Raw genomic sequence first — 21,574 nt, 5'->3', positions numbered from 1 at the left:
CCTTCACACTTTAACTGTGAATTTTCACACATGTTGTGGTTTAAGCCACGCAGGCCACTCAGGAGGATATCAGGGGCTGTGTGTGTGTGTGTGTGTGTGTGTGTGTGTCTGCGCAGTGCGTATTTACCGGTTGTTTGGAGCGAACAGATAGAGAGACCACTCTTCATGCTCCAGGCACCACTGAGGCTCATATGGCTCCAGCATCTTCTTCAGCTTCTTACATAAACTCTGGAGGGAACACAGACACACACAAGCCCACTTAGATGCCTTCATATACATAATTTTTTTGGCATCATTTGTTCATTTTCTCAAGCATAATCTACACTCCAAATTCATCCTGTGTTCAGGTTCCTATAACGTAGGATGAAGCTGAAGTATTATTTTACTCTGTGGAAAACAGTGACCTCAGGTTGTATCCGTACGTGTGCAGAAAAATTCACAAACACATCGCAGGCTTTTTAAACAATGTTCCCAGTATTTCCGCCACCCTGCTCATAATTTAAAATCAGCTAATTAAATATTTTCAAAGTTACGTAAGTGTCTAAGGTCACTAAGGTTGGAATTTATGCTCTCACAAGATAATTAGCAGCAGCAGCTTTTGAACTTCTGAATACGCCTAAACTAACTCTTATATTTACTTGTTTCATCTGAAGTAAGTGAAGCGCGACACAATCAAAATGCTTTTTCCTTTTGATTTGATCAAGAACGTCTTAAACAGCCTAACGTCGATGTTCATTTTCACACCTCCTCAGCCTCATCCTCCTCCTGATCGCTGTGGTAATGTGTGGTCAGGGGAGCGTCGTCGTAGCAGTGGTCAGGGAGGTGAAAGGTGGTGCCGTTGCAGTCGGGCGGGTGGAGCAGGGGCACCTGCAGGTACTCCGGCTGGTCCAGAGACTGCTCCCTGCTGCTGAGGTTGGAGCTCGAGTGTGTGTCAGACAGCAGGGACTCCATCTCCCCCGACTGGCTCTTCCTGTGGAGGCTGGGGGCTCGGCCAATGCTGGTCCAGCTGGAGCGGCGACTCTCCGGCCCGCTCTCGCACAAATACTGTAAAGACTGCAGCTGCAAACAACAGTAACAGCTAGTTGGATTTTCAGACTGAGTGCACATAAAGATTAAATTCTCCACAGATTAAAGGTACCCTGCGGAGGGTTGAGTCAGTATTGGTGCTGAGGAGCTATGTTGTCATTTCATGTCTGATTTCGCTTGGAGCTGCACATGAGGACAAACACTCGGGCTGTAGAATTCATCAAAACATGACCACAATCTCCAATCAGGCCTCTATGCAATCCCACTTTTATGTGACAATGATTCTGCCATGTTTGTATTAGCAGGGAGAAAAGAAATGCTCCTAAAATCTGCCTAAGCACTATCAACAAATGACAAGTGACAGAGAAGCAGAAATAAAAAATACAATGAAAGAAAAGGCATTTTAGGAAGACCAAAAATATCTTAGTTGCACAATCCCTGTGGCGGTGAGGAAGAACAAATAAATGTATCCACCTCGAGCTACATGCTTACATGTATAAACAGTGTGCTGTATGTAGGATGATAACTGTCAGAACAGCAGAAAACTCAGTACAACCACCTGAAATGTCATAAAAAGGCCAAGAAAATCCTTGCTGCCATCCACAGCTGGAGGCTAAGCTTACGTGTTGCTAAGAATCGTGGGAGAAAACCTGATCTCAGCTCTGGGTGGAGAAAACTGTAGTTCTGCTTTTGACCAGAACCGACAGCTCTGAAACAACAGCAGCGGACGCCTGCCGACTGCAGAGGGCTGTGATTCAAATGCATGGTGTGTGCTGGACTTTTTCAAAAAAGATCTAATTGAGACGGTTCAAAGAAAATTCAGACAGGCCGTGACGGCTGCAAAGAGCATGTCATGTTTTCCTGCACTGCCCAGGTTACTCCCTCTGTCACTCTGTTTGAGTGTGTCTGTAAATCAACTTTATTACTGATAGTTAATGTGGTGATAATATACTGTCGGTAAAAGCACGTGTCCAAGGCTCACCGGCGACCTCTGCTCGACGCTGTTGACGTCCATGGAAGCGGCACTGGCCCGGCGAGACTGGCTGGAGTTGATGGTGGGCGTGGCTGCGGTGTGCGTGATGACTGGCAGAGGAGGTGGAGGAGGGAGGGGCATGGAGGCTTTTGGATTCAGCAGACCGTTGGGGCTCAGCATCATGGCCTGGATCTTGAGCTCTGTGCACACACAAACAGCCAGACTCAACCAGTTTTACTGACAGCTTCATAACATTATTTTCATAGGTTCAGCCATTGTTTGTGTCGGTTATGATCAGGGCTGCAGACACATTGAAGACACAGATGTCATGGCAACAGTTTTCTTTTTCTTCTAATCTGAAGTGCAGCTTTCATACTTTAGAATTTAAGGACATAATGAAGTTTTAAAAAGGCAGATACCAACCTTTTGTAGACATTGCCATTAAAAATTCTTCGGCAAAGAACGTTTTAGAAATACATGAGTAACTACTGACGGTTCAACAGTTAACAGTACTCGGCCTTGACAGACTAGATAGGAATCTTAGAAAACAGCTCTCAGATCTAGATCTGTTGGATAAAGCGAAACTGGGACGTTCAGCTGTTTTCAAATTAAGATTTCACAAAAACAAAAAAAGAACATACGTATCCCAACTAATAGAACATTTTACAGACTTTTTTCAAGGCTCCTTCAAAATAAAGGAAAACCATGTGCAATATACAACTGCATCAAGTACGGCAATGTCGAGCCACGTTGTAATAAACCAAAATGATCCTTTAAGGTGGTTGTGTGCATGTTTCCATGTCCTGTTCAAAGTTGATCTAAGGGTCTGTACCTGCAGCGTACAGCTCTCTCAGCTTCTCCTCATCCTCGTACGAGAGCGATTGTCTGTCCTCATCTGTCTCAGATCTGTTGGCATCACCCTGAAAACACACACGCGCAACACTGGGATTACCACTATTGTCATAATCTTCATCATCATCATCTGCCTTTTCTCAGTCTGTAGACTGTTGTAAAATGGAAAAATATGAGCAATTCGAGGGGGAAAGACTGAGGAACAAAGAGCGGGAGGCAGGCGGGCGGAGGGGATCTCCAGTGTTCTCTAGTTGAGTTATGTGCATGGCTTTGGCAGCGATCTCCTGTAGTCACGCCAATAAAGCTTTACTGAATTTAATTAAAATTCACGCCAGAAAGATGGAGGCAGACGGCTTTGGCAAAGGGTATTTGTGTGTGTGTGTGTGTGTGTGTGTGTGTGTGTGTGTGTGTGATAGAGAGAGAGAGAGAGCAAGTGCTCTCTGATGCTGGAGATAAAAGATGAAAACTAAACAACAAAAGCTCACCAGCTGTGAATGGCAGGCGATATCAAACACATCCCTACCCTGGAGAGTATTTGTGTGTGTGTGTGTGTGTGTGTGTGTGTGTGTGTGTCAGCCAGAAAGAATGGTATAGAGAAAGAGAGAATAGGGGAGAGAAGGAGAGAGAGAGATGGAGGAAGAGAGGACAAAAAAAAGAGTGATGGATAAAGAGAGAGGGAGGAAACCACACAAGCAGGATGGTAGAGATTATTCTCTTGTAAGCAGCTTTGGTATCATCAACACAACAGAGCTCAATTAGTCTCGTTCTCTCTGCCTCGTTCCGTAAGTAGCTCAAATAAAACTGCATCTTTGCCCTTACTTCGGCTTGAAAGCCCTCCACCAAAATGGCAACGAGCAAGTTGAAGAGGACGTAGTTGCCAAAGGTCATGAGGGCTACAAAATAGAGGGCAGCCAACGGCGAGGTGGAAGCCATCCCGTTATAGAGTACCGCATTCCAGTCCTCCTGGGTGAGGATCTGCAGAGGGGAGGAGACGTGGAGAGACAGGCGGTACAAGTCAAACGTATGAGGAGATCAGAAAAATGCATGTTGAACACGACAATGGACCAGAAATGCAACAGCAGCTGCTGTAAGGCCAAAAAGAAGAATAAGAGCAGATTCCTCCTTTAATATCTCATTGTCAGTTGAACAGTAATGATGCTCATCAGTGTTAAATGAGCTCCTGTGGAGTGCATGTTTCATTATTCTTCCTCCCCCTCTGCTTGTGAAGCGTATCTTACCTGCCCACTGGGACAGTTTTTATATTTTGTTGAAAAGTCGAGCGTGAGCACTTGGAGCAAATGAAATAATGGAGAAGATCATCAGCGCTGCTGCTGGTGACAGCATGTGAATGTCATCCCAATTCATTTAAAAATTACATAGATGGGGAAATTCCTCTGAATTAAATATTTCCGATGTGTTGGTGTGCTCAAACGCATCTGTATGTTTGTATTTGTGTGAAAGAGAGGGCATGTTGGTGTGTGTGTCTAACCTGAAACACAGTGACAGTCGCCCAGAGCAGAGAGTCAAAGTTTTTTCTGTCAGGTAAAGTGTCTCCACTGTCTTGTCGCAAACCGAATTTACAGCCGAACAGATGCATCCCCAAGATACTGCAGCACACAAAGAAACACACACAGGCACACGAAACGATGAGAAAATACATAACTTTCATTACATGGTAATTTAATATGGATACTCTGCAACAAGATGCAGTAATGCTGCCTGCTTGAGAAATCGTGTTTGTGTGAAAAAGATGATGATACACGTGGTAATATGTCCTACACCCAAGCAAGAAAAAGGTCAGTAGTCAAGATTTTGATTATTGTGAGGATAATCAGTATAATTAAAGCTGAGAAAACAGTTTGGATTGTGAGACTCAGCCCACAGCATCACCTTTAGAGAAAGATAGAATATACCTGAATATGAATATAAAAAGCATCAGCAACATGCAGAACGTGGCCACATTGTCCATGGTCTTCATCAGCACCACCAGCTGCCTCCTCAGGGCAGGAAGGAACCGGACCAGCTTCAAAACTCTGAGCAGACGGAAGGTACGCAGCACAGACAAGCCTCCCTCTGCCTCGACCGCAATCTCCCACACACTAAAACACACAGCGATGACAAGCAGATTGTGAACACAAAGTTAAACTCACATTAAATTCAAGGGAATCAATGTGGACTTCACCTCAGCTGTACCTCTTTTGAAGTCAGCATTAGTATCACCCACAAAAGCCTCCCTTTCAGCAAGGGAAAGTGCTAAATCATTTTTCCAGCTACATGTGGCAACTGAAAAGAGGAAATGGGCCAACGCTGTTTACAACTTACCAGCCAATAAAGAAGGTGGGAGCAGTGTGCATTGGCACAGTATACAAGCAAAGCCTTCAAGCACAGATACATAATTTAGCTTGTAGTACTACATAATGGAGTGAATACAGGGCCTCTGGACTAAGAGTGCAATCACATGGCTTCACTGCCAGAACTGGGACGACTGTGACAGCTTGGGAGATGTAACTGCAGTACTGACTCACGATGAAGACTTTCCAATGTCAAGACAAATGTCCAACAACAGAACTCCCATTTTGCGGTAAACAAACAAGAATCCTCACCCCCGGCCCACCCCCAAGCCCTACCTGATGATGACAATGATGGTGTCAAAGCCGTTGTAGGGGTTCTTGATGTAGCCAAAGAGCCCGAGAGCCAGGAGCTTCAGCAGCATCTCCAGACTGAACAGACTCGTGAACACCATGTTACTGATCTCCAAAATATCTGTCAGCTCCTGGGGCTGACGAGACGCAGCATTTGTGGAGAGAAAAGTGGGAGAGATTGATGTACAGATATTGGACAGGCACACAGAAAAATGAACAAATAAACAGAGACAGACAGACGGGCGGTGAGGAGCGCAGTTGAGTCAACATGTTAGGAATTTCTAAAAATGCTAGTCAAAGCTACGATGTAGGTTTAAGTGGATAAAGTCTGAGATTTGGATAGAAGCTGCCCTAGGAGTGACTGCAGTTGTGTTTTTACCCACAATCCTTCGGAGTAGAATAAGTGCACTTTATTATTAATCCTATTGATATTACTTAGAGCAGTGGTACTCAAACTATTGAGGTGCTGCAAAACGAACACAAATGACTGCAAGGACATTTTTTAAGTTCTCAAGTCTCAATCTGATTCACATAAAATAAGAGTGTCTAGACTGGAAAACAATTCAAGATGGCCAGATTTTTGACAAGGGCAAAAATTTAAAACAGTGGTGCTACATGGAAGTCCAAAGAGTGTCTTGTATTTGTCGTAGCACAGGTTCTAGATCAGGTGTGTGAGACAACTTGATCTGATCGGCGAGACAATTCATAAATACAAAAAAAAACCAGCTGAATGTTGTGCTTTCCAAGAGAAATGCTAAACAATTTCTTGTTGTTGAAGTAAAAGGGAAGCCAGTGTGCCAGGTTTGTGAGGACGCACTCGCAGTGATGAAAAAGGCCGAACTCGAACATCATTACAGTTCGAAACAGGTAAACTGAATGAGCTGAACGGACAAATGCGATTGGATAAAGTTGACGCTCTTCAGCAGAGTTTGGATGCCCAACAAGCAGCTTTCACAAGACTACACATGCTGACAGAGACAGCGTTAGGCAGGCAGGTTTTGTGGTGAGAGAGCTGATAGCTAAGGAGCTTGTTAGCCTCAAAGAATTCATGGAGATGAAGAAAAACCTGCCGTGGAAACTCAGTGATAGCAGGGGTCTGTCTGCTTTGGTCTCCATGGTGGACGTTACACCTCTCAGAGCTGAACCTGAAGCTCCAGCCAGCGTCTCAGCTCTCTGCTTTCAAATGTGAAATCATTTGAAGCTAAATTTAAGCTGTGGCAAGTGCAACTGGAAAGAGGAAACACTGTGCATTTTCCTGCTCTGCAAGAACAAAAGCCTGCTGTGACACCTGAATGTGCTGGTGAGTGTGAAAACTCCTTCAGGCATGATGAAGAGGTTTCAGTACATAGAAAGCAAACCAAAGGAAGTGAATGCATTTGCTACGCTGTCATATAAACTGCACATACGTCCTGACAATTTTCCCATTCTGACGAGACATGTCCTGAAGTTTGCATCTCTGTTTGAGACAACCCACTACTGCGAGCATCACACTGACTGACCCAAACCTGTAAAACCAGTTGTGAGGAGCACGAACGGCATCATCATCACTACCATCTGACATCAGTCGCCGCGCCAAAGAGAAGCAGTTCCAGCCATCGCAGAGGTTAATGTGATATATGTGTTCAATAATTTAGTCTGGCCCCTGAGGGATGTTATAAGATTTGAAATGGTCCTTGATAGGAAAAAGGTTCCCCACCCCTGTTCTAGATAATGATATTTAAATAAAATGACATTCAGTCCGGTCTGTTTTGTTTTGTTCTGACATTATCGTTAGTGGTTTGTGTCAATTAAATTTGTTTACAGGAGGGCAGGGGGCATGGCAGAAAAAGTTTGAGAACCTCGGGCTTAAAGGGTAAAGCTGTTTTTTTTTAATGCTTTAAGATGATCAACAAAACTAAAGAACAGTCTATTGTATGCATTTCCAAAGCCTAATTTATCTGTTTTTTCCAATTAAAACTACAGTATTAAAGCCACACAAAAGAGCTATACCATGACATGAGGTGACAGCTCTTCATTACAGTAATTACAAACATGGTTTACTTCTCCCGGCTCGTCAAACCAACAAGGCAGTGTAAACAAGTAACTGTGTCTCTAAGCATGTTCAGTGACATCTGCCTGACTGAGCGACTCTCCAGAGATCAAAAACAAACCTCTGAGGGGTTTCACACTTAGCTGCACTGGTCACGTTCACTGCAGTGAGGGAATGTCGCCCAGTGAAACAGTATGGCTCTTTACTTGGTTTTTGGATGACAAAAAAAGGCTAGAACAGGCTCTGGAAACACATTCATATTCATTCATACATTCTCATTGTTGGTTTTGGTCTCTTCAGAAGATCTGTTGATAATAAAAAAGGTTAAAATAGTCCTTAAATATTAGCCATTCAAGAAGTTAAGGCCGTCCAGATCTATCATATTGTTCAGGAAATGGGCCACATGCAATCCTCCTCCGTCTCTAACAGTCTTTCCCTGCCTTTCAGCCAATCACAATGTCAGATCTGTCCTCCTCCTCCTCCTCCTCCTCCTCCTCAGCCCCCCCGTTCGCTCTCGCTCGCTTTTCTCACTCTGCCCCGTCTCCCCACCGCTCACTCTCTCTCCTGTCCCAGGGTCACGCTTTAATTAACACTTCAGGTCTTATGAGTTTCTCCATCTCCTGATACATGAGTGCACACACCCACACACAGTCAAACACATGCACGCACACACACTTCATGATCCCATATGCCTGGTGCCACACACACAAACACACACAAACACACACACACACTTCATGATCCCATATGCCTGGTGCTGTAAGTGTTGATTGGAGGGTAAGTTCATTGACTCCACCACACACAGTGATTAGCACATCCATTTTCAATCAAAGTACAATCTCCAAGAGGCGCGCACACAGCTATGCATGTGCACACACAAACATGCAGCCTCCTCCGCTACTACACACACAAACATACCTGTTCGTGGTACTCAATGCCCATCGACAGCGTGTTAATAAGGATAGCAATCATGATTCCTCTGTTGAAGTATCTGCTGCCAACAATGAGATCCAGTTTAGTTTGGAGTAGCGCCCAGCAACGCTCGCACAGCCTTTTCTTTGGCTCAGACACCTGTGCATTACTGCGACAGGGGCTGCCACCGTGACACGGGCTATTGCTATGACACGGGCTGTGGCCATGACACGAGTTGCTGTACCCGTGATGCTGGTCTTCAGTCTGCTCGTTAACTTTTTCGCTGTCACTAAGTTGGTTGTAGTAGATGCAGTACGGGCAAACTGAGGGCTCGACTGGGACTTCACCTGGCAAAGGTAACGCAGGGTGGCCGGTGCATCCACCTGCACAGACAAAAGGAGGAGGTGATGTAGACACACAAAGATCCTGCATGCACACAGTCAATAGTTGATTCTATATGTCGCACATTCTGTCATTCAATATGTTCTCTGCTTGGTAAAGGAGTGCACCTTCATTTCATTTCTGGGAGACAAAAATTCAATAACACGGAAGCTACTGTGCAGTTGGGATGCTTTTGTGCAGAGGGGGAGTTCTTTTATTAGAACAGGGATGTGTGTGTCTGTGTGCGCGAGCATATGTGTATGTATGTGTTGGGGGGGCAGGGGTGTGGAGTGAAGCGGGAGTAAGATTTCAGCAGAATTCATTAGCTTGCAGCTCGGGAGGAATGCTCCAATGACATAACAACAAACACTGATCGAGCACGAGCGGTTCACTTGTCATCACAATTATAACAAATTTGTGTTTCACTGGAGACTGATATAGTAAATCCAATCAAGTTGTTCTGTGCTGTGTGTCTATAGATAATGTGGGCTGCGAGGAAACTTACACCACATACACAAAAAAATCAACTTAATATCCAGAGCTGTGATTTCCACAGTTTGGACCCAGAATCCCTCGTGCATGTAAAAGCATTCTGAATAATTTGTAAGCATTTCTTTTGTGTACTGGAAGCTACAATTAGAATTTATTACTGAATTGTATTAAAATTTGACGTCTTTTCGCTGTTACTTAACCGATTTTACACATCAAGGTCAGTTTACCCACCATGAGGAGCGCTACTTAGCCTGTGAAAACAGATGTATGTCATCTGAGAGGAGCACTGAGAAAACAGCCCCTGATGACTGCTTTTTAATGGACGTCTGTGTTACCGACTGGGGGTGTGGATTTCACAGGTGTTGTGTTTTTGGAGCATGACCCATTCGAGGGATTCAAAGTCAAGGTGTCATGGGGTCTGCTGCTTTGATTTTGACCATGTAGTTTCTCTGAAGTGAGTCAATTTCATGGAGCACCCATTGAGACCCTTCACATGTGGGAAATCAGCACCTTAAAAACCTCAAGGACCTGGTGGGAGCCAGCAGTTTTCAGCATTTTCTAGGTTCTTGAGTCAAAAAACGGTGTGTGGTTAATCCACAGTCACCTGACATTGTATCTGATAAGACATGCTGCTATTCGATTTTTTCAATCATGTGTCTTTATAATGCTGTAACTCGCCATGTGGAACTGTGCACAGTGTTGGAAATGTGTGTTTGCCTTTTTACATACATCATACATCTTTGTGGTCCACAACTGCCATGGGACTACAATGCCCCGAGTGTGATCTTATGTAAGGGCTACACAGATGTGTTGCCTTGGGGCTAATTACCTCAATGTATAAATAAACCACAGTGTTCTTGCACTGAGTTTGTCTTGTAGGCCTGATCAAGGTCTATGACCGAAAGCTTGTCAGTGTACCACATAAAAAACATTTTGCAGACTCTAGCCTGTGGAAGCTCCTCTGCTTTCATATGATGCTTTGGGCACAAAAATTAAATTCACCTTCATTGTGTCAAAGGTGGCAGAAGTCTGTGATCTGCAGGTCTAAGGGTACTGCTGCTGAGGATGAGTTTAGATTATTGATGATTATTATTATTATTCAATAAAGAAATAATTAAAAGAAGCAAGCAAAGTTACTCAAATCACAAAAACTGCCAATGCTGCTAGAATACAGTGGGTCCAGTGCTGGTCTCCAGTCCTGTGCCCCCACCTCTGTAAGGCCCAGGTTGAGAAGCTATGACCTTGACAGCACTCACACACACTCACAAACACACACACACAACCCTTCGTTCTCACCATGCTCCACCACCAGCTGTGGCAGTCTGTTGATGGTCTCTGTGGCAACCAGCCCCTTCTGGTCCCGGCCCTTTGCATCCAAGTGGCTGAAGAGGGGCGAGATGAAGGGGTAATTAAAACCATTCCCTCCATTACTGACGGCGGGCTCCGACTGAGGCTGATGATGCTGGTGATGATGCTGGTGATGACGATGATAAAGCTGATGAAGGTGTGACAGGTCGTTGGGAGCGTGGCCTGAGTGACGGTGGGCGAGTCCGTTCATTTCCCCAACTCCGCCTCCCCTGGCGGCTCCACCGCCTCTGTCTGTCTGGCACACACACGCGCAGTGAAAGCGCGGGCGTGTGTGAGCGTACCAGCGGGACAGTCGTCTCCACGCCTTGCGGCCCAGGTGCGCCACGTAGCGGATGATCTCCTCGTAGCAGCTTCCTGGTTGGCTGTCGCTAGCCAGCGTGGAAGCCGATTGATGGAGCTGGCGTGCGCGTTGCTCCGATTTCATTAAGGCGTGTTCCCTCTGCTTCGTCTCAGAAAACTGGGTTGCGATGACGACCAGGCACAGGTTGATCATGAAGAAGGAGCCCACCTGACCGTGACAACACACACATTACAAACTATTGCAGCGTGCAGTGCATTACATTTCATCTCACTGTTATGCAAGTTTTCATCTGCGTGTGTGCGTGTGTGTGTGTGTGTGTGTGTGTGTGTGTGTGTGTACTTACTATAATGAGGAAGATGAAATAGATGAAGTTGTAGAAAGAGTGTGCATCCATAACGTAGTACATGATGTCTACCCAACCTTCTAGAGTAATTACCTGTATGAAAACACACACACACACACACACACACACACACACACACAGACCAAAAGTAATCACAGTAAAGCGTGCTGTGCAGTGTGCATTCACTGATTAAAGCCGTTTCTCTGTATATAAACCCTTCAATCGTTTACCTGAAAAATGGCGATCCACGCATATCCAATGTTATCAAAGTTAATAGCTCCTTTGTGTGGATTTACTTCCCCGGCCCGACACTCATTGTAGAACTGGTACCAGTTTATACATGACACTGGTTCATCCGCTGTAGGTCCTATCTCTGGGCGGGCCTCCTCAGCACCCAGGACGCAGGAAATCCCGGCTACGCGTCGGCGAGGCACATCAGAGCACCGAAGCATCCCGTTCTCTCTCTCCGTTGAGCAGATGAAGGGGTGGTCATCGGTGCCATCTGGCTGATAGTAGCCACTCAGGAAGGAAATGTTATATCTCCTGGAAAAGAAGGGCAGATGTTTGACATTTCATTGCATCTATTACACATGTATAAAAATGCTTAACTCATTTGTAGTAATCAAATCTATCAGCTCAGCACAACTTGTTTCCTAACTGTCAACAAATCTCCTGAAAAGACCAAAACCAGCAATGCTTGAGTATGTTTCTCATTTTCCAACTTCTTTTTCTTCTCTGTGGCACTCTGAGCCCATCAGTCCTTAAGAAGATGTACATCTTTAAAAACGGGTCACAAAATTAGAAATATAATTTTACTTTTACAAAGAGCTGGCAGTCATTGCATAGATAGGAGGAAATATTGAATTTGGACTATTTACAGCCATGAATTAACTGATATTCGGTGAGACAGAGGACACAACAACAGGGCGGTGTACGTGAGATTGCCTCAAAACTACAAGTTCATTTAAATGAAGGAACGTGTCACTCAGTGCCAACGCTGTGGCTCACTAATGTGTTTCTAATAGTTTGGAGCTCTACGGCACAGAGGAATAAGCTGTATCAGGCTTTGGCTACACAAATAATACTTATTGGATGAATCAATTCATTGCTTGTGGTCCTTTCATGGGATTTGTTGACAATAAGAATAATATTGAATATCGCCAGCCTTTAAAATACCCCCACCCCCCCACCCCCACGCAAACGGAGACTAAAAATAAAGACAGTACCGTTCTGGACAACTTCAAGTAAAGCTTGGACAATTCTTAGGAAGATAACTTATTTTATTGACCTTTTGTTTGTACTGGGAAAAAACAGAAAGACAGTGTGAAATACACAAGGGTGTTAAAGGAGGAAATGAGGAAACAGAGAGAAATACAGATGACGGTAAAAAAAGAAGAGGGAGGGTGCAGAGGAGAGATAAGCAATCAATCATCTGTGGAGTGGTGCTCTCTCACGTCTTATTAGAAAAGGTTATTTTGTTGTTTATGAAGCAGAAGAAACTAACTAAAAATAAGATCTGAGGAAGGATTAGCTAGCTAATGTGGTTAGCTAACCACATGTGATGAGGGCGAGAGCCAATAACAGCATGATACTGCCTTTCCTGATTCAGCTGTAATGTTGGAAATGACAGCTGGCTCCGTGATGAAGTGAAAATAATAAAAAGGTTTTTGCTTTTCGAGACCCTTCATCACGTTCACCTTCTGTTTTTGACATAATATTGTCTTGCATTCATTACTGGCTTGTAACCACATTACCCCTGCCAGTTATTATTACCTGAGGAGGACGGTTGAGCAGACGTGAGGCCAGGAGGTGAACGTGATGTTATCTGATGTTATCTGATGTTATGTGATCGTGTTAGTGGACACGCGAGCGTGAACATCAGTGAGAGTGAGGTGTAACAGTGTCAGTTCTACAGTGATCGTGCATGACGTGAAGGATCATGTAGGAGAGAACAGGTCTGACAGATCACATCTGAGAGTCCCTGAAGAACGACACACCAAATTCACTTAGTCCTCTTAATCCCTTGATTTGTGATCTCTGATGCTGGAGGTTCCAGCAGGAAACACATTTACTCCCTCCCAGATGGAGCTGATTAGAGAACAAACAAGATCAGCCTATCTGCGATATTGATCTCCTCCACGAAATAATAGCTGGGTGAAAGAAGCTAATCAGTGGTGAGCAAACTTTTCACATTAATGAGGTCAGCGCATCCCAGTGTTGTGACATCTGCCAGTTACTATAGTAACTCACATCTTGATATCCTCTCCCATGAAACAGCGGTTCCTCAGCAGCCCGGCCCACAGCTGCACGCCAACGATGCCGAAGATGAAGAAGACGAAGAAGCACAGTGCCAGCACGTTGCCCAGCATGGGAAGCGTGTCGAGGAGGAGGGTCACCAGAATACGCATACCTACCAACACACACAAACACACACATACAGCACAGGCAAGGGCGCAGTAAACACCACACACTAGCAAAGATGCGTATTAAAGCATAAATTTTAATGTCACAGGAAGTGTTGGCCAGACAGGAGAAATCTCTTAACAGTGCACTTAACTGAATGGCAAATAATTCGAGTTCAAACGCTGATAACTGGCCTCCATAGCACTCTGCTCACATGGAAACCCTCCTCCTTACTGATTCTGGACTTGGCTACTTCAAACACACACTCACAATTTTATGAGAACTCAGTCTGAGTTGTGCCAAGGTCATAGTGTAGTAAAAAAAAGTCAAGTTGGCTGGCCAGTTTGTGAGCAACAGGAGCATCACAATGATTCCCAGGACTTTATTCACTGTGTTCTTGTTTACACATACGTATATCAGAAGGAAAGCTGCTCCTGTTAACTGCTGGGCTGCTTGGGAAATTAAAGAAACAAAGTGGAATTTCCAGTGCAGTCAGAGTACAAGGACAGTGACAGGTTCTTCATTGTCTTGGCTGTGACTAATGAGCTTGCTGACTTTCAGCTGAGGTGGTGTGTTTCCACATCAGATGAACAGTGTAGGAATTTCGTACAATTTGATGCGTGGCCCACCAATTAAAGGGGGCAGAGAGTTGATTGGACAAGTTAACATGACCTGAAAGAAGTCTCGCACAGTCATCAGATTAAATACTTTCAGTCTACGACCCACAGACCTCGGCAGGCACTTGGTGTCTTTCCTGCTGACGCTCTGCCAGGCCCGTACCGGAGTCTTCTTCACTTCTGGCTTGTTTTGGAGGCTTTGTGCCTTCAATCTTGTCTTCAGCGAGTCAAACACACAATAGGTTGAATTACTGTGAAGTCAGCAGCTTGTCCAGTCGAGAACATTATATGGTTTGACCGTAAAAATCTCTTTAGTTGCCTCCTCTCTTCTCTCTTTGCAGTGTTTGACATGCTGCATTGTCCAAAAGTCAGGGGAGGCCTATACTGGTCAACCAAATTGGATGCGAGCACACTTTAAAACTCCTAAAAGTTTAATGTCAGCACTTTAACCTCACAGTCACTGTTTAATTTAAAATCCAATGTGCTTGAGCACAGAGCCAAAACAATGAAAGCCAACACGAAAGTGCTGTAATGCTCTCTGAGAGCAGTGTGTGTTGGAGGAAACAAGAGAAAAACTCACTGGGAACTCTGTTGATGGCTCGCAGCGGGCGGAGAACCCGGACGGTCCTGATAGCTGATAGGCTGACATTGTGTCCATCAAGCGAGTACTCCAGCATTCTGCGGAGAGGGAAAGCCACCGCTGTGTCACTGGCATCCTGATCAGCCTGACCTTGGCAAACCCTGAACGTCCACAGGGAATCCAGCAGAACGCACTGCACTGTCTCTGGGACACATAGCCTTTTAACTACCAATCACCGAGGTCTCTGTCTCTCAGGACCAAATGATGCCATTGTCATTCTACAGAGCTGTCACACACACACACACACACACACACACACACATACACACACACACACACACACACACACTTCGTCCAAACACGTCTAAGCACGCGCACACACACGCTTGACATTTAACTGGCATTAAACAAGTGTCTAAGCTTTACACAAAACACACGCATACACACACACTTTTGGCTCATATTTAATGTCAGATGCGCGTGTGTGCGCGTGCATGCGGATGTGTGTGTCTGTCAAACACTCACCCCACTAGAACGATGAAGAAGTCCAATCTGTTCCATGTGTCGCCTAGGTAACCACTCTGACCTATGACCCCAAGAGCCACCATCTTCACCACCATTTCCCCAGCAAAAAACACAAAGATCCCATCATCCAAAGCCTGCTCGCACACACACACACACACACACACACACACACACACACACACACACACACCCAGAGGATTAGCGTAAACTGATTAAGTGGGAAAAAAATTAAAGCAAAAACTTTCCAGACCCTTGATAATAAAGTCTCACGGCTGAACATAATTAGTTTGTAATTTCAGGTTGTGCGTGCGTGTACGTGCGGATGTATGTGTGTGCTTTACCTGCAGCAGGAAGGGGGTGTGGTCACAAGGCTGGAACATCCCCAGAGTCACGCAGTTCAGCAGGATGGCCAAAATGCTCACACGCTCGAACCATGTGACACAAGGTTAAGGATCAACGCAGAGTTTGAACACTGATTACAGAACAGCCACATTCAACATTAGCACATTTCACCGAAGACCCTCGGCCAGTCACAACACACCAAGTAGCCTGCTCAAAAAACTCAGCACTCAGGTAGCCCGTTTAGCAGACTGTGTAGCCCCTTGCTGCTTGTCGTTCCCCCTCTCTCCTCTCTTTTAAAAAAAGGCAAAAGTCAAAAATACAATAAAATCTTAAATACATCCCACTGAGATCTGGTGAGGAACACAGGATATGATTCACATAGTTTTCACTCTCATCAAACCACTCAGTGACCCCTCGCGCCCTATGCTAAATCACCTGCATTCATTATGTTTCTCTCTTCATTTATTCAGGTTTTTCCTTTGATTTGTTACCATCTGGATCCAGTCAGCAAACCGGAGGAAACCCTGACTGCTAGATGTTAAAGGTCCGGCCATGTCTATTGTGCAGTGTACAAAAACATTATTGGAGTGAACTCACAAAATATCTCTCTGAGTGCGCGCACACACACACACACACACACACACACACACACACACACACACACACACACAACTCCATGAGTGAATTTTGTGCCTCGCAGCTTGTAAAATTGAATTTGCAAGCACAGAACTGAATGTACAAACCTAAAGAAATTTCCAGAAGGGTAGAAACTTGCAATAATAAGCTTAAACATGTCAAGTTTAATTTACAAGCTTCTGACACAACAGTTTGACGTGTTTAATATTCACAGCTACAAAAGCGAGACAGCTACCATGAAACGGTCGGTGAGACGACTGAAGTCAGTTTAAATGTAAACTTGTGCACGGTGTGTGTTTGTGCATCCGTGTTGCTTGCTTGCTGTCAAACTGGAAGACGAAGCACGGCTCAGAAGTGAAAAGCGGGGAGGTTTAAAGGGGAAAATAGTCTGAAGTAGAAAGTTAAAGGGAAAGATTGTGTTGGCTTCACACAAACACAGACGCACGCGCGCGCACACACACACACACACACACACACACACACACACACACACACACACACACACACACACACTCGCGTTCGTGCGCAAATGTGAAAACTGCTGAATGGATGACAGGGATGTATTCAAGAGCCAAGGACGCATACATAACAAAGCCTGGAGCGCGCACATGGACAGATACGCACAGACACATGTGCACACACACGCACACACACACACGCTCACACACAGAGTCCCCTTCCCGGACACTCTGCTCTCGAGAGGGCGGAAAAATTAATGAGAGTACAATCCTTTATCACCCTTGAGACAGAGAGGTGGGGGGGAGGGGGGAGGGGGGGGAGAGAGAGGGCGGGTAATCCAGTGTCCTCCCTTTGCTGTGGTTGCCATGGGAACCCCCATCTCACCGTGGGAACTGACTTGTGAGTTTCACAATCCGCTCGCATCCTGTCTGGACTGGAACACAATTAATACACACACAAACACACACACACACGCAGACAATAGAAAACGATGTCCTTCAGCACAACTCCTGCTCAAACATCCTTCGCCTCCTCAGAGCCGAGGAGGGTCGTTTTGGTCCTGCTCCGTCTGAATAAGTTACAGCGGCTTAAGTAACCCCGTGTGTCCATAGAACACACGCTGATGCGCAGACACACACGCGTGTGCATCGTTAAACGAGGGATGGGGCAGGGTCGAGGCGTGGGTGATGGATGAGATGGGAGTATTTCCACGGTTGGCCCATCATTCACCATCAGTGATGAAACACATGGAGAACGTCTTCTCCTCTCTCCGTTTCACTCTCTCCATCGCTTCTCCTTTATCTCCCCTCGTACTCAACCTTTCCCTCTATCATCTCTAATTTTCCTCTACAGCCCTTTCCCCTCTCTCTTTGGCCCAATTATTTTCTCTTTGCTCTGCTCCTCCTGCTCTTTGTCTCCCCCCTCTTCCTTTATACAGTGCTGTATAATTTTCCCATCTTCATTCCGTATCATTTCTTTTTTGCCTCTTTCATCCTCTCCTGTGCTCACAAACTCTCCTTTCTCCCCAAACTGCTTTTTACTCAGTGCCTCCTCATCTATTTCTACCATCTTCACATATGACTGCCCTTGGGTACGGCTTTAGTCTCACTGTCAGAAACCTGGATCTCAGCCAACAGATAAACTACAACTACACTTAATAATTAACATGGCTCGAGAGATAGAGAGGCAGAGGTGAGAGATAGAGACATAGATACAGTAAGGTACAGGTGGAAGGGAGGAAAGGGGGGGGGGCAAGAGACAAGGGCGATTAGAGATAAGGTGAAGAAAAATGGATCGGAACAAACAGAATTAACACCTCATGGTTTAATGCCTCCGCCAGCCAGCCAACATCCATATCAGTCCAGACTCAGTGAAGACTTTGAAGGAATTTAATAAAAGGGATGAAGTGTTTTTTGGTGAAATGGACGTTATCACTGTGTTTACATCTATGATTCCAGTGAGTAACGTCCAGTGAGAAACATGCTCACAGAGGAGTAAAGATAGAGAGCTTCATCACGCGGTGCACTGACGATCAGCTGAAGCTCAACATCAGCAAAGCCAATGGTTTACTGCTACTGTGATGAGTAAGTTCACTGAGTCAAACTCCTTGAATGTGTTCACATGCTTGGCCATGAAAGCTGATTCTCATGGAGCACAAAGTGATAGAGCTGCAAAACGTCACATCTCCAACCAGGCAGCACAGCACATCTATGCAATCAGCACAGTTTCAAGGTGGGCGCCCGAGATTAATGTCACCAATTCAGAATCTGACCAAATGTGAAATATGGTCACAATCTCCCCTTCTGTCCCTGAGTTATGGTGTTGAATAATGGCCAGAATAGTGTGTTTGCAGAACATTAAGATGTCACAGTGAAGTTCTGGATATAAAATGTTGTCGCTTCATCTTTTTATTTGTGCGAAATTTTGTCATAATTAGCATATAAATTCTTGAATTGTGGCCAAAAATGTGCTTTGTGAGGTCACAGCGACGTTGACCTTTGACCACCAAATTCTAATCAGTTCAACCTTTTGCAGAAGTGGACGTTTGTGGCGGGCGTAATGAAATTCCCGAGAGGCATTCCTGAGGTATCGCGTTCACGAGAATGGGATGGACGTGTGGTCACGGTGACCTTTGACCTTTAACTATCAAAATCTAATTGGTTCAACCTCGAGTCAAAGTGAACATTTGTGCCAAATTAAAAGAAATTCCCTCAAGATGTTCCTGAGATACTGGGCTCATGAGAATGGGACGGATGGACGGACAACCTGAAAACGTGATGCATTTGGCCACAGGCATGGAGGGATAAAAACAACAACTGAGCAGAAGTATGAGGTGAAGACTTCCACTATTCCTACTTTTAAATATAAGCAACTAAAACTGGTACGTGGCCTCCACGCTGTATCTTCTCCCTAACCACCACCTCTCCCCTCCTCTTCCTCCTCATATCCCATGCACTCCCCTTCTCGAACTCTCTCCCCTCGAGTGCCAACACAGGTAATAAAGGTCAGGCAGACATTATAAATCAAATCAGATCACATCATCATGATCTTTGTGGCATCCTCCTCCACCCTCGGCTGGGATACGCATGGTAAGGCCAGCGTGCAGGAGGATTTTCATATGCAACATTCATTAACTTAAAAGGATCGTACCGTAGGGACACGCAGGCCGTCTGGACACGATACGGCCAGATTCTGTGATTTCCTTCATGCATACTTGAGAAGGTTCTAGACTTGGTGGTGTGGCACCACTGTTTCAAATCACACCCTTAACAAAAGGTCAGACGTTGTAAATTATAGCTTTATATATATCAGTTACAAACCATTAAGAAGAACAACCGCTGGGCTGCCAGGTTGTAAAAATGTCCTAAGGTGTAATATCTTCCTTTAACATTACACTTGCTCATCAGGAAGACTTCTATAGAGGATGTGGACCTAAACCCATTCTTTAACAGCCTATTAACATTTACTTACTGCAGACATGACGGACTGGTGTAAAATCCCTTCAGTAATGACTTACTAATATTTCTAACTGCAGATCAGTCGGCTTATTACAAAGTGAGAAATTCATGAATCCTTATTAATAACTTCTTAAGATAAGATGTATCTTTATTAACCATGCAAGCGGCTCTGTAGATGTCGGTTAGTCGGTGATTGGTTCACTACTTGGGCCCAGACTGAAATACTTTAACAAATACTGGAGGGATTTCCATAAAATGTGGTTTATAAAGCATCCATCTATTAATGAACTGACATGAAATTAGGTGCACACTCAGTATGGACTGTTATCACCGTTGTCACGCCCTGACCTTTCCTCGAGCGCCATCATCAAGTGAAAACACAAGGACAACAAATTTCATTGTGAACTTCATGGACTTTAAACATTTCTTGCCGCTTTTGTTATTTTTGCATTTTTCTTCTTTGTTGTATTGTGTTGTACTTATACTGTGAAAATATTTAGCTCAGGTGAATTTCAACTTAAGGTGCAATATATCAATCTTTCAATCAGGTGTATTATTACTCCTATGTGCAATATCAACACTCCAGTCAGGAGTGCTATCATCTAATGTGCAATATCAGTATTTGGCGAATCTCTAATTTCCAACGTGCAATATTGGTATTTCCTCTGTACCATGGTGTAAACTTGAAAACACTTATATTGTTACCACTCCCATATTTTACATTTCCCCATACTAGGTTGCTAGTTTCTGTATTTCCCCTTGTTTAAATTGTTCATATTTTTCAATATTCCTTGTTTATATTGTTTATATTGCTTGTTTGCTATTTAATGTCTTTTTTTACTGATGCCCTCTATTTTTTTGAGATCCACTTTGCTGCTGTAATACTGGAAATTTCTCCACTGTGGGACTAATAAAGGAATATCTTATTATCTTGTCTTATATCTGGCATGGACACAAAATCAGTATGACTCCAATGGATTGAAAAAAAAAAAAAAAAAGACTATATAACTACAGATCTGATTTAAGAGAGCGAGTTACAAATACTAGTTAGTCATGAATAAAATGTCACAAGCTTCTCACTTTATTAAAAGGTGTGAAGTCGGCAGTTATTGTAATGGTATTATGATGAATTTAACAGCTGTGTGTAATGCTAGAGGACAGACCTATTAATGAAGCTATTAGCTACAACTTATGAGCCACATGATAAAGGGTGCCTTACTAGAAAGAGGTATTGATCAGAAAATACTTGGTCTGAGCGGGAATCCTCCAACGTGAACCACTGTGTATGAATGAGCAGCCTGCTCACCGTTTCCTCACACACTTTGCTACTTGGACACACACTTTCACTCTGGAAACCACACACACAGACTTGATTAAACATAACCCAGTTAAGCTCAAAGAGTGCCAGCGTGTGTGCGTGTGTGTTAGAGCGAGAGAGAGCGTCTGAAACGAAGGTGGGCAAAGTTAAGTTACTGTCAAGTTGTCAAGCCCTCTGGCTCCACCCCCTGGGAGTGTGACAGCTGGTAACCATGGAAACACTTGCTGGAATCATGTTAATTGGTTGAAATGATTCTGACAGCTCACCCGTCTTTGAGTAGGACCTCCTCCTATCCATCGCTGTCTTCCTCTCACCTCCTTACGCATACACATACACACACCGCTCAACCCAAGTACGAGGCAGTTCAGGAAGAGGAAGCGAGGGAGGGATAAACAGGACGGTGAGGGATTGATATGGA

The 21,574-nt window shown here is 44.5% G+C and overlaps 1 protein-coding gene across 1 annotated transcript in view; it reads right to left on the bottom strand.

The window, feature by feature from the left end:
- Positions 1-15,874, bottom strand: part of LOC143319605 (voltage-dependent T-type calcium channel subunit alpha-1H-like) — a 30,017-nt gene extending 14,143 nt beyond the window's left edge. The window contains exons 1-16 of the mRNA XM_076728705.1: positions 15,786-15,874; positions 15,445-15,578; positions 14,920-15,017; positions 13,570-13,729; positions 11,550-11,862; positions 11,320-11,412; positions 10,604-11,183; positions 8,441-8,817; positions 5,479-5,630; positions 4,765-4,950; positions 4,341-4,458; positions 3,671-3,826; positions 2,832-2,919; positions 2,009-2,199; positions 745-1,059; positions 128-228 (exon numbers count right to left, since the gene is read on the bottom strand). Coding sequence (XP_076584820.1) covers positions 128-228; positions 745-1,059; positions 2,009-2,199; positions 2,832-2,919; positions 3,671-3,826; positions 4,341-4,458; positions 4,765-4,950; positions 5,479-5,630; positions 8,441-8,817; positions 10,604-11,183; positions 11,320-11,412; positions 11,550-11,862; positions 13,570-13,729; positions 14,920-15,017; positions 15,445-15,578; positions 15,786-15,824 — 3,101 coding nt within the window. The 5' untranslated portion in view covers positions 15,825-15,874. The remainder of the gene's footprint in view (positions 1-127; positions 229-744; positions 1,060-2,008; positions 2,200-2,831; positions 2,920-3,670; positions 3,827-4,340; positions 4,459-4,764; positions 4,951-5,478; positions 5,631-8,440; positions 8,818-10,603; positions 11,184-11,319; positions 11,413-11,549; positions 11,863-13,569; positions 13,730-14,919; positions 15,018-15,444; positions 15,579-15,785) is intronic.
- Positions 15,875-21,574: the final 5,700 nt, after the last annotated feature.

This window comes from Chaetodon auriga, chromosome 4 (assembly GCF_051107435.1).
Source record: "Chaetodon auriga isolate fChaAug3 chromosome 4, fChaAug3.hap1, whole genome shotgun sequence".
Lineage (NCBI taxonomy): Eukaryota > Metazoa > Chordata > Actinopteri > Chaetodontiformes > Chaetodontidae > Chaetodon > Chaetodon auriga.
Note: the sequence above shows the minus strand (reverse complement) of the source record. Positions and strands in the feature narration are given on the sequence as shown.